Source organism: Moschus berezovskii, chromosome 5 (assembly GCF_049115385.1).
Source record: "Moschus berezovskii isolate FMDL1 chromosome 5, NW_MosBer_1.0, whole genome shotgun sequence".
NCBI lineage: Eukaryota > Metazoa > Chordata > Mammalia > Artiodactyla > Moschidae > Moschus > Moschus berezovskii.
The window spans coordinates 29,663,347-29,676,594 of record NC_142464.1 but is presented as its reverse complement, the minus strand read 5'-3'; the positions used below and the strand labels follow the sequence as shown (position 1 = coordinate 29,676,594).

Here is a 13,248-nt window from a genome sequence, read left to right as displayed (position 1 = left end):
ACGTAATACACTAAATATAGAAGTGCCTAAAATATAATGACTGCTCAGTAATTATTATTATTGTTCATATATCTTAGTTCACAACTACCCTATGATAAGTTTCATTCTTTCAGTTCACAGATGTGAAAACTGAAAATTAAGGAGGTTAAGTCACTTGGCTGTGATTCCCCAGCTAATAAGTAACAGAATTAGAATTTCAGCCCAGGCCTGGTTTAACTACCAAGACTAAATTGTTAACCATTTTGTTGTACTCTCTTCAATAGTTAGAGACCTAAGAAATCCACTGAATGTATCGATGACAAGTGTATTATTTTTGAACTAGGTTCACAGAAATAAAGCCTTAGAGGCCTTATCAAGGCTTGCCTGAGTTTTTTACCCTATTCAGTTAAGTATAAATAAAGTAAGGTACTAAATATTTGGACTTGGAAGGCATAATACTACTTTTCAGGTTAACACCTTTGATCTAGAATTCACAGATTTTTGTTTTTGTTCTCCTTAAACTTCAGGCCAAGAAAAACAACAGAGGATCATTGGAAGGATGTGGAAACCAAATTAAACAAGGCTCCATTCTGAAGATTTTCTATGTTCCAAAATTCCATCATCAAAAAGGTAATTCAGTGACAGTTTCATTTCTTTATAAAATAAATCTCAAGACTCGGCAAACCCATTTGGCTCCTGAGACAGACACTGGGAACAGTTGGAGAATAAATTAGCTTCAATATTCAATTACGAACAAGAATCTACCATCACCTGAAACTGGAAATGGGAACACTTTCTGAAACCTACAAGTTTCTTAGGTTGTCCAGAGTTTAGTAACAATCTTTTTTTTTAACAAATTGCGTTGTAAATGATCCTACTATTAACTGTGTGCACTTAGTAATAGGGACAGTCCTTTGAGGAAATGCCACTCTGAATCCAAGTAACTGGCAAACTCTTATTACCAACTGCATTAGACTAACCCTCACTGCAGGTTGCTTTGCTTTTCCCTGAGAAATGTCAATCCTTCTCAACTTCAGGCCTATTTCCCATGCCTATTTATATTCCTGTTTTCTCCCCCAACCCCGATGGTTGTTGTCGTTCAGTTGCTTACTTGTGTCTGACTCTTTGAGACCCCATGGACTGCAGCATGCCAGCCTTTCCTGTTCTTCACAATCTACTGGAGTTTGCTCAAATTCATATCCATTGAGTCAGTGATGCCATCCAACCATCTCATCCTCTGTCGTCCCCTTCTCCTGCCCTCAATCTTTTCCAGTTCAGTTCAGTTCAGTTAGTCGCTCAGTCGTGTCCGACTCTCCATGACCCCATGAATCACAGCACGCCAGGCCTCCTTGTCCATCACCAACTCCCGGAGCTCACTCAAACTTATGTGCACAGAGTCGGTGATGCCATCCAGCCATCTCATTCTCTGTCGTCCCCTTCTCCTCCCGCCCCCAACCTTTCCCAGCATCAGAGTCTTTTCCAGTGAGTCAACTCGTCGCATGAGGTGGCCAAAGTATTGGAGTTTCAGCTTTAGCATCAGTCCTTCCAATGAACACCCAGGATTGATCTCTTTTAGAATGGACTGGTTGGATCTCCTTGCAGTCCAAGGGACTCTCAAGAGTCTTCTCCAACACCACAGTTCAAAAGCATCAATTCTTCGGCGATCAGCTTTCTTCACAGTCCAACTCTCACATCCATACATGACCACGGGAAAAACCATAGCCTTGACTAGATGGACCTTTGTTGGCAAAGTAATGTCTCTGCTTTTTAATATACTATCTAGGTTGGTCACAACTTTCCTTCCAAGGAGTAAGCGTCTTTTCCAGTAGCAGGGTCTTTTCCAGTGAGTCTGCTCTTCGCATCAGATGGCCAAAGTATTGGAGTTTCAGCTTCAGCATCAGTCCTTCCAATGAATATTCAGGGTTTATTTCCTTTATTGACTGGTTTGATCTCCTTGATGTCCAAGGGACTCTTTCAAGAGTCTTCTTCCCCAAGCCCTTACTACCAGCAAAAGAAATAGTACCTCGAGGATTCAAAAGTATACTGAATGTAAAGAAAAAATTCTTAAGCTGCAGTCATAGTTGAAAAGCAATGGGTTTTTATGATGGGAAAATGAAGACTTTGCCCCTCAACATCTCCCAAGGTGGGCATCCTCAAGAAACAGAAATATGGTGTGGACCATGGAAAGCACAAAAACTCAAAATCTCCAACCCAGCTACTCCACTTTGAACATCTCTAAAGAGAAATGAAAATCTACCTCAGTTAAGGGGGAAAATTTACTACGCCCTCTCTTCATAACTGTGTTAGAGTTCAAACTCTCACCTTAGCAGCAACGGGAGTCCAAGAGTTAGGAATTCTGTTAAAATACTCTGCTATTCCCTCATTGCTTCAACTCATTCCCTAGCACCGATGCACAATCCTCTTTCTCCAGTAGTGTGCAGTCAGCAATGCAGCGGCTTCACAGGCATAAAAAAGGAGGACTTGCAGGATTAAGAGGAGCAAACCACAATGTGTAAGTTATAAGGACATATTGTACAATGTACGGAACATAACCAATATTTTGTAACTATAAATGAAGTATAATTTTTAAAAGCTGTGAATCACTATATTGTACACCAGTAACAAATAGTATTGTACATCAATTAAAAAGAGAAAAAAGATGATTAATTAATATGTATAAAAAAGAACAATCTGCCAGAGAGAATATGGCACAATTTTAAAAAAAAAGAAGGATATACACTCTAAACTGCCAGAAGAGAGAGTAAATTCATTGATAGAATTCTTCTAGAGTAAAAGTGAGAACAAGACTGAAAAATTTAACACTAGACATGGGTATTTCTCCCATACCCACAATCAATCCACAGAAGAAAGAAGCTGATTTATATGCCATTCTCCAGGGAAACTTTGAAACTCAGAATTAGGAAAACTATTGTTGCCAAAATATTTTCTCCAAGAAAAATTCAATATATAAGAAAGAAATAAAATAAATTTTCCTTCTATTAGAGAATTCATGGAACCCACTGGAAAATCCATCTTGTGATTAACAGCACAGACATTTGGTACTAGCAGATGTTCATCAAATAAGTATTTTAAAAGCCAAACCAAACAAGCAAAATTCTCCAAAAATAAGAGAACTGACTGACTAGTAACTCCTTCACGAGGTGTTTCCCAAAAGGCTCCCTCACTCTTGTCAACTAATTGAGCATGCTACCAAAAGTTTTCATTTGGCAATTAATCACACACACTCTTTTGATATATCTGGTAATATTTCTTTCAATGATTATTTAACTACTGCAGTTTTGCCTTACATATTTCCCACAAGTTCCCACCTATTTATTAGATTAAAAGCTCTCTGAGGACAAGGACCCATCATCATCATCATAATCTCTTTGCCCTTAAGGTGACCAAGCAATGTAGCTAGATAAGTAATTGATGGTTAGACCAAAATCTGAGGTAACAGTTGCCCTGGCTAGAGACAGTATGATTTTCTAAAGTAAAATTCAAAAAGTCCACTATAGTATTGTCAGCTACAAACTGGCACTTGCCAGAAGCATTGCCAGCGGCTGAACAACAAGGACATTTGCCACCTGCATCTGCAGAGACTGACCCTGTGCTGCTGCAGCTGCTGACCTTCAACCCCCCACCGAGGAAGCTCAGGGCGGAGTGAGCACTCTGTGCTCCAGGCACTCTGGTGGAACAGGACTTTCGATAGTCAGATATTTTCAGGAACTGATTTCACAAGCCAATCTTTGCATCTCCTCATTCTAGAAAAGTACTAAATCCCTTCATGATGACATCAGCTCCTAATAACTAGCAGAAAATCTTCTGTAAAACGAGTGCTTAATTGCACTGAACTCCCCCTTCACCAAGGTATTATATATTGACCTTCCCACACTGCCTCTTTGGAGCGGTCTCCCAGAACTAACTGAGGTGCTGTCTCCTTGGCTGCAGTCCTCATTTTGCCCCAAGTAAAACTTAACTCACAGCTCTCAAGTTGTGCATCTATTTTAGTCAACAGGATTTAGGATTGTCTGAGGTTCTACCACTTACTGTTTGATTTTTGTTGAGTTACATAATCTCTCGGAACCACATATTTCTCCTGTGTAAAATTAATAATGATATCGTTATCATAGGATTGTTGTGATTTTGAAATGTGTTAATACAAATAAATTGGTTAAGAGTATGTCATACAGAAAAAGAAAAACAAAACAAAAACAATAAGTCCTTAGATATAATTATTTATGTTATGTACACAAGGGTCTGTGTGACTCCTAGGGTAGTGGGTGAAGGTGCAAATTTGGGGGTTAGATATGAAAAGAATGAAGGATGTTTTCTCATATGGATTACCATCATCCCTGGCAAGGGAGCAAACTAAGCTCTGGACATCATGGTCAAGTGAGCTATGAGTGTGTCTCATTTTCTCAAAACCTTTTGGAAACAATGATCACACTGTACACAGTCAAGTTAAATAGAATGATATAATAAATCAGAATGAGTCCATTGTCTTGAAGGAAAAGGCACCAAAGACATAAGTACAACCACGCCCTTCCATCCTGCCATTCCAGACAGCTGAACACGCAGGCTGGAAGGCATTCCTAGGACATTGGTCCCACCATTTTTCAAAACATAAAAGAAAGGAAAAAAAAAAAAAAGAGGGCAACAACAGATGCTTTCTCTCATCCATCTACAATCAGCGCTTCCCAGCATGTCCTTCATCTAATGCACCTTTACCTGCTCGCATACCAGGAAAAAGTACAATAAACGACAACAAGCTATGCATACAACATGCATGTAATAACCACACACACACACACACTCCTGTGTTTGCTACAGACCACCAGCCTGACCCCATTGAAATAAGCCAATAGTTAAACCTCACTGCCTCTGGCATCCTTGGGCCATAAATTAATGAAAAGAAAGGTCTAATAATAGTTTCATGACCACTACAGACAAAAGGCTGCAGTAGAAAACACCTGTCTTTGGGACTTTTTTCCTGCTCCTCGGTCATGGCTGCTCTCCCAGGAGAAGGCAGAGCCTTTATGCTACCTCCTGATGGCCTCTCCAGGTTCAAGCGATCACTACAGCTCCTACAAACCACTGCAGTTTCCTCCTTAGCTCCTGTCTCGAAGCACTCTGACACATTCCACACTTTCATGCAGAAGAATTTTCTAAAAACACAAGTCCGATCCCATTCCACTTTTGTTTAAAATTATTTAATCAAATATATCATTCTATTATACATTGTCATCATACATGCATTATGTCATACATCTACCTCGAAACTAAAGTCATGTAAGGGCTCAAACTGCCTTACTCATATTAAGCAATCTTTACTCATTCATTCAAAAATACATTTAATGGGAAATTCCATTCCAGTGTTTAGGACATGGAGCTTTCACTGCTGAGGGCCCAGATTCAATCCCTGGTCAGGGAACTAAGACCCCACAAGCCACCTGTCTTGGCTAAAAAAAAAAAAAGTGTATATATTATAATACATATATATGTATTACCATATAATGAATATGTGTTGTGTACCAGGCATTACACTAGCCCCTGAAGAGATGAGTCAGATCATTCCCTTCAATTTATTCAAAATCATATTGGAGGAGGGGAGGACATTCAACCATGTGAACAGAAAATTAAAATATATATAAATTATTTACATATTATACTACAATTTCAATAAATGTTATGATTGCAGAGGCACCAATTAATATAGGGGCTTCTACTAAATCCCTGAACAGGCTAAGAAAGGCTTCTTGGAAGAAGTAATGTCTAAACTGATCCCTAAAGCATAAGTAGACGTGTACGCAGAACCACGAACTACCAGTAGTCTATGAAGACTGGAGTAGCAGCAAAGGATAAGACTTGGGAAATATACAGGAACCAGATTATAAAAAGACTTAAGCCACTTTTGAGTGTTCGAAGTTTGTCTTGAAGGTATTTAACTGTTCTTAAAAAATGAGCAGTATGGTTAGGTTTGTACTTTTAAAAGACCACTCTAATTAGAATATAGTAGTTATTCAAAATATTTCTAGAACACATGAATAGTTAAGTCTCATCAGCATAATGAAAAAACTTTAAGAATTCAAAAAAAGAGAAATCAGCAGGTCAGCAGTGTGGGTGAACTCCTAGAAATATTTTATGGAAGAGTGTAGCTGGGTTTTCAAAAGTGTAAGATTTTGAGAGAGTAATTCAAGGAAATGAAGGACAACCCAGCTGGGAACAGGAAAGGGTGCAAAGAAGATAATGAGGTACAAAGTGCTTGAATAAAAATATACAGTGCAGTCGTAGAAGAGTGACCAGTTTAATGTAGTGAATGCTAGGTCTGGGCAGATTAGATTGATATCTCAGGGTTAACCTTGCCGTGCAGAGCTTCAAATGCCAGACTCCAGATTGAGACTTCACCAGCCAAGAAAATTCATGGAGAAGAACTGAAAGAAGAGAGGCATACTCCAAGTATTGCTTTATGAAGATTGACTATGAATTGAAAGATGTTTTAAAACAACCTGTGAACGAAAAACAAAAAAGATGCAGGAGCTATGCTGCAAGATTTGTATCAAATGAAAAAATGCAGTTAGGAGAGAGAAGCAAAAGTCAAAGGCTGAGTGATGGTGGGAAACAAAGGTTGCCTCACTTGCCAACCTGCCACACCCACACCCACACCCCCATCACCCCCACGAACCCTCCCCAGGAGACTGATTTAAATAGAAACACTTCCTGCAGCTGAGTGTGATAATTTAGGAATGAGGGGTTTTGAAGGAGAAATGAAGAGAAAAGACCACTCGAATCTAGTGGACTATCAGAACTTTCAGAAGGACTATCAGAACAAACAAAAGGTAGCACTGAGCCCATTCTTAAATCCCCTAAATTAATCACCCAGTTGGGGCTTCCCTTTGTATTCTACACTTGATCTTGGCCAAAAGGCCAAGAAGCAGTCCCTTTGTATTCTAGAAACTCCCTCAGAGAGAGCAGACTTACACTTTGTCTTGGGCCCTAGAGACCCATTTAGATAAAAGAGCTCCTTCCTCTCACTTGTTTGGCCTACTGCTTCTACCTGCTCTTTGTACCCTCAGAAACCATAAGAAGCAAAACAGTACACTCAATCATTCTATTGTCTCCAGTTTGAACTCAGGTCACTTTGATCTCCCAAAGCAACAAGCTAATTTAATAGTACTTGCTGCTGCTGCTGCTAAGTTGCTTTAGTTGTGTCCAACTCTGTATAACCCCATAAAAGGCGGCCCACCAGGCTCCTCTGTCCCTGGGATTCTCTAGGCAAGAACTCTAGAGTGGGGTTACCATTTCCTTCTCCAATGCATGAAAGTGAAAAGTAAAAGTGAAGTCGCTCAGTCGTGTCCGACTTCAAGACCCCATGGACTTGTAGCCTACCAGGCTCCTCCGTCCATGGGATTTTCCAGGCAAAAGTACTGGAATGGGTTGCCATTTCCTTCTCTTCCAGTATTCTTGCCTAGAGAATCCCGTGGACAGAGGAGCCTGGTGAGCTGCTATCCATAGGGTCTCACAGAGTCAGACACGACTGAAGCGACTTAGTATGCGTGCATGCATTGGAGAAGGAAATGGCAACCCACTCCAGTACTCTTGCCTGGAGAATCCCAGGGACGGAGGAGCCTGGTGGGCTGCCGTCTGTGGGGTCACTCAGAGTCGGACACGACTGAAGCGACTTAGCAGCAGCAACAGTATTTAGGGATACTGAAAAAATATTAGAAAACCTTCCGAAACTGTCTAAATGTTTAGCACAGTAGTCTGCAGAAAAACTGGCCTAAGCCCTCATCCAAAGAAACAATGTCATTTGTAAATAGATCTCATATAAGATTCAATAAATCCCTGGCCCAAAGAAATAAATTTTATCTTTTCAACTGTCTTAAAAGTCAGAAAATCATGTTTTTCACATATATTATTATTCTACTTTGTTGCAGGTGAGGAAACTGAAGTTACCTTCTTTAAGGTATGTAGATATTAACTGCCCTAAATTTTGCTCCAAATTGGATAGTCTCCTGCTGGAGCAGATGTAAATGCCAGCAAATTAACAGATTCTGGAATGGCATTTCATTGGACATCATTTAACTGATGATGGTTGTTATCAGTAGAGCTTTTTTAGAACATCAAACAGATGTTTGCTAGGTCTGATCAAGTGATAAATCTTCCTTGGCTTCCCTTTGTTTCCAAAGTAATTAGGGGCTTCTTCCCATCTCTTTTTGATGTCCACAAAGGCCATAATGAGGGCAGTTAAATATGCAAACAGAAGAACGAAAAACAAGGTGTCAACATACATATAATTTACCTACTGAGGTACCTACTTACTCATAAACTGGGAATCATATTGCTAACAAACTTGAGCAACTTTCCTAAATTATTTAGGTATATTTTCCACTGTCTTTGCCAAGGTGTGGCTCAGGGGTCTTTTGTCCCTTTAAAATTCATCAGCACCTCCAAACATTGCAAGATAAGGAGATAATTTAAGTCAAAACAATATGTAGGCTACAGATATGCAGCTGCAAGTCAAGTCCCCAGGCGTCTTTCCAAGCATATGACCGACCACTCCTGCTCCTATCTAGAAATGCTTTAGTCAGCTCAGCTGTTTCCCTTGATTGAAGAGTCTGCAACTAGATGGAAAATACTTATGAAGTTAGTTGTTTGCCTTATTTTCTAAAACATCAATATAATATGAAGTCATTTCAGCTTTTCCAATGTATCATTTCTTAGCCATTCCATTCTGGCATGTAATGCCATGCAAGAATCGGATAGACAGTTTACTTAAGAACTTGCATAAGAGGACCATAAAACCCTTCTAGATCAGAGGATACCTCATGGCATCAGAATCTTATACTTCTTATGTACTCCATGCTTTAATTGAGGTAAGATATTTCTATCTTACCACCACCACCACCCACTCCAGAGTTCTGGCCTGGAGAATTCCATGAACTGTATAGTCCATAGGGTCACAAAGACACGACTGAGCAACTTTCACTTCACTATCTGATTAAAATTTCCCTAATTGTAATCGAAGGCCAGATACATTGGGAAACCCTAGATTTCCAGGAGTAGAGTAACAGTATAACATTCCCAAATATTTTTTAACATTCCCAAACATTTTGGACCACAAAACTTTTTGTAACACAAACTAACATCACCCAGAAGTGACAAACAATTCAGAAAGTACTGAATACTGCCATTCATCATCAGTTATCACTGGAACCACAGCAGAAGAGGGAAAAAAAACAAAGCACTGAGTTAACAAAGTTTTTAAAAGGAGAGGGGATTTTTGGGGAGGATGCTAAAAGCACTCTTTGCTTATTTCACAATTTTAAGAAATAATCATAGGCTATTTATTATGGAAATAACGAAGAATCTCTAAAACCCTTTTTGAAGTTTACTGACAAGTATGGTCTTAATTGCGAAAAGGTAACAGGGTGATCCTTAAACCTGAGGAATTAACAAACGCCTAAATAATGCTGTGTATCTGTGCTAAGATAGGTTTTTGGTTTTTTCTTTTTGTTTGAATGAATGAATATTAGAACCAAACCTTTGACCTGATAGATGAATAAAAACTATGGCTCTAAACCCAGTTCCATCAGCAATTGAATGCGTGATCTTGGTCTCAGGGCCCCTTCGGCCTCCTGGTCTCTATACAATAAGCCCTTCAGCCCTAAGTGCCTCCTGTAACTTGCACGGGAAAGACAGAACTACGTTATACCTTGCTAGCAGCTGTTACCCACCACGCAGCTGTTAACGGGGGTGCCTATGAGCCACTATCTCTGCCAGGAAGACTTCAGTACGCCATTCCTATCTCAAAACGCATCTCTCAAGGTGCTTCCCGCACGCAACTACTTCATAAACTTTTGCATAAAATCTTATAACCACAAGCGTCCGACGGCTCAACTCATCGGGCATAAAACTGCAGTTTCTGGTTCCCTTTTCACCGCCAGCCCTTTAACCCCGGCTAGAAAGTCAGATCCCGTAAAAAATCAGGACCCGCCTCACACTTGAGAGACAAAACCAAGTTCTTTCTCCTGCGGTTGTCCCCTTTAATCAACGTTCAAGCGCAAATGGACGTCTCCGGACACGCCGGCGTTTGGGGAAGGGCTGCCCGCCCGGCCCTACCTGGTTGAAGTGCAGCTGTCCCGGCTCGGGGGCGCCCTCCGCGGGGGCGGCTCCCAAACGCTCCAACAGGCGCCCGAGCTGCGCCGCCGACAGGCTCCGGTTGGCGCCGAACGCGCTCAGCACATCCTCGCTGAAGGCGAGCGCGGGCCCCTCCGCCTCCCCTCCGAGGCCGGCGGCCGCCAGCAGCAGGAGCCCAGCCACCGCTCGGCCCGGGGCCATCCTGGCCGGGGTTGCCCCTCACGGGCCCAGAACGGACTGGGGCGCACAGGGACCTGCCGGGCGCGGCCGCGTCGCTGCCCAAGGGCGCCGGTCAGGCGTCGGCGCCGGTCCGGGTCAGCGGCGGCGCGGGGCGCACCTGGTCCTCCGGCGCCTTCGAAGTAGCAGCAGCCCGCGACCTGCAGGGCATTGAAGTGGCGGTGCAGCCGCGGGGGTGGGAGCGATAGACGGAGCGGGCCCCCGGGCCTCCTGGAGAGCCTGAGATAAAAAGGACAAAGGGGGACAGAGATAAAGGCCACCCGGCTACCCGCCGGCCGGCCTCGGGAGCGCTGCAAGGCCGGAGCTCTCGAACGCCCCGCCGGGCTTGGGGCCAACTGCCCCGGAGCGGAGTTTGCAGACATTCCGGATTAGCTTGCAGTGAGATGACACGTGCTCCTTCCGGATCTCAAGCCCCAAACCACGTCACTTTTTAGAAAGAAAACTGCACTGGCTACAGAACCCCTCTCCCCTTCCTTTCTTTCTGATTAATTCCATCTTTAAACTTAGAAGGGGTGAGGCGTGCAGTCCCCAGGCAGCTGCAGGAAATGGCCCCTTCGCAGTCCTGGGCTTTGACCGTCTAAACGGGACCCTCCCTCTCCCAGATCTCCCAGATCTTCCTTGGCAAGCAGAGAAGTAGGTGAGCTGACCTGCTAACCTCTCACCTCGCCTGTGTGTTTCTGCGTCTGTTTTTGTCCACGTGAGTCAGTCCCTCTCTCTCTCCTTCTTTCTTTCCTCCCCTCCCTCCCTCCCCTTCTCTCAACCCTATCCCTGGCGAGTCCGCCGTGAAAACTCTGAGCTTCGGCCCCGCGCTCTTTACAAATAAGCGGAGGAGGAGGGCCCTGTCCCCGCCTCCCCGCGGCACGTGGGGACACGCTCGCCGGCCGGGACTGCCGCGCGCGTCCACGCCGGGGCGCACAGCCGCTGCCCTCGCCTCGTGGCGGGCGGGGCGCACTCCTACCCGCAGCGGCACGGGCTCCCCACCCTCGCCCTCGGGGAGTTACCTGAATGCCACCTCCTGGTCGATCTCTCTCGCCTCCTTTCTGACCTTGGTGGTCTCTTTGTTACCTTGTGGAAACCAGCTTCCTGAAATGGAGCCTGGAACCCTCAGCATTGTCTAAGAGATTAGCAGGAATTGCTTTTTTGTCTTACTTCTTAAAGTCAAGAGAAAAAGGAAACCCAATCTTGAGCGGTGGTGGCGAGCTTAGAGCCGGCACTGCTCTACACGGCCCTTCCTGACGCCGCACGGGATATCCGCAGATCAGAGTGAATTGTTTGTTTGTTCAGATGAGAGTTCAAGAAAAGCCGACTTAGGTGTAAGGTCAACACGTTTGAGCAAAGTGAACGCGGTGTTTGAGGGCAAAGGTTGTGTCTGGTAGCTACCACTGTCCAGAAATAAACTGAAACCACGATTCACTGTGACAGAAGGACAGTAAGAGGAATTCAGAGTGCTGTCCTTGCATTTCACGGGGGACTTCCTAAAACTGCACATTTTAAAAGAGGCACTAAATCCAGACAAGGAGCAGGCAATCTCATTTCCCACGAGGAACTTAGATGGTGGAAGAAAGAGACACGGAGAGAAGATTCCAGAAGGATGAGGATCTAGGGGGACATATCTGCAGGACTGTCCCTATGGAGAAAATTTTGTTGTTTAGTCACTAAAGTTGTGTCCAACTCTTTTGTGACCCCATGAACTGTAGCCCACCAGGCTTCTCTATCCCTGGGCTTCCCAGGCAAGAGTACTGGAATGCGTTGCCATTGCCTGTTCCAGGGGATCTTCTCCAGGGATCAGAACCGCATCTCCTGTTTTGCAAGCATATTCTTTACCACTGAGCCACCAGGGAAGCCCACGAAGAAGGTTTGCCTGTGTTCTAACCACAGAGCACAGAAGGCAGTAGTAAGAGGAAAAAGTTACCAGTCTGCAGAATTTAAGGCACAACTGCTTTGGGAGGTAGTGATTTCCCCATGATTTGAAAGTGATTCAAACTCACCGGTATGTAGAAGGATTCCTGCCTTGGAGGAATATCAGCAAAATGATCTTTATGGTGTGTCCCTTCCAATTATGAAATCTGTGCGTTTGTTGTTACTAATTTAGAGAATTACATTGGTGCCAAAGGGCAAATATTTCACCAAGGGCCTGAAGTACGTTCATATCACACTTAAGTTCTTAAATTACACAACTGATGGGGACACTTCAACATTTTTCTTGGATCCTTACATATGGTTTGTTGCCTATTTTTCCTTTTGACCCCAATAATTCAAGGTGATTATTGGAAATCAATGAATGGTCTAAATGGTTCACCTAAACCCAGCAAACTATTCGTTCCTACTTGAACTGCAACGTTGATAAGATGTTGAACTTTCCGCAAATGTGAATGGGTTTCAAGTAATACAAATTTTATATTGTGGATTTTTAAAATAAAATTTTATTCATCAGCTATTTGGCTCTCTGGTGGCTCAGAGATTAAAGCGTCTGCCTCCAATGCGGGAGACCCGGGTTCGATCCCTGGGTCGGGAAGATCCCCTGGAGAAGGAAACGGTAACCCACTCCAGTATTCTTGCCTGGAGAATCCCATGGGCGGAGAAGCCTGGTAGGCTACAGTCCACGGGGTCGCATAGAGTCAGACACGACTGAGCGACTGAACGGATATATATAGATAGATAGATAGATATACATTTTGCTTGGATGGGCTGGATGAAGCACAAGCTAGAATCAAGATTGCCAGGAGAAATATCAATAACCCCAGATATGCAGATGACACCACCTTATGGCAGAAACCAAAGAAGAACTAAAGAGCCTCTTGATGGAAGAGGAAAGTGAAAAAGCTGGCTTAAAGCTCAACATTCAGAAAACTAAGATCATGGCTTCCAGTCCCATCATTTCATGGCAAATAG

The 13,248-nt window shown here is 43.3% G+C and overlaps 1 protein-coding gene across 2 annotated transcripts in view; it reads right to left on the bottom strand.

The window, feature by feature from the left end:
* Positions 1–11,129, bottom strand: part of SLC39A8 (solute carrier family 39 member 8) — an 84,051-nt gene extending 72,922 nt beyond the window's left edge. For both annotated transcript variants that reach the window (XM_055434143.2, XM_055434144.2), the window contains exons 1-2: positions 11,004–11,129; positions 10,102–10,575 (exon numbers count right to left, since the gene is read on the bottom strand). In XM_055434143.2, coding sequence (XP_055290118.2) covers positions 10,102–10,320 — 219 coding nt within the window. In that variant the 5' untranslated portion in view covers positions 10,321–10,575; positions 11,004–11,129. The remainder of the gene's footprint in view (positions 1–10,101; positions 10,576–11,003) is intronic.
* Positions 11,130–13,248: the final 2,119 nt, after the last annotated feature.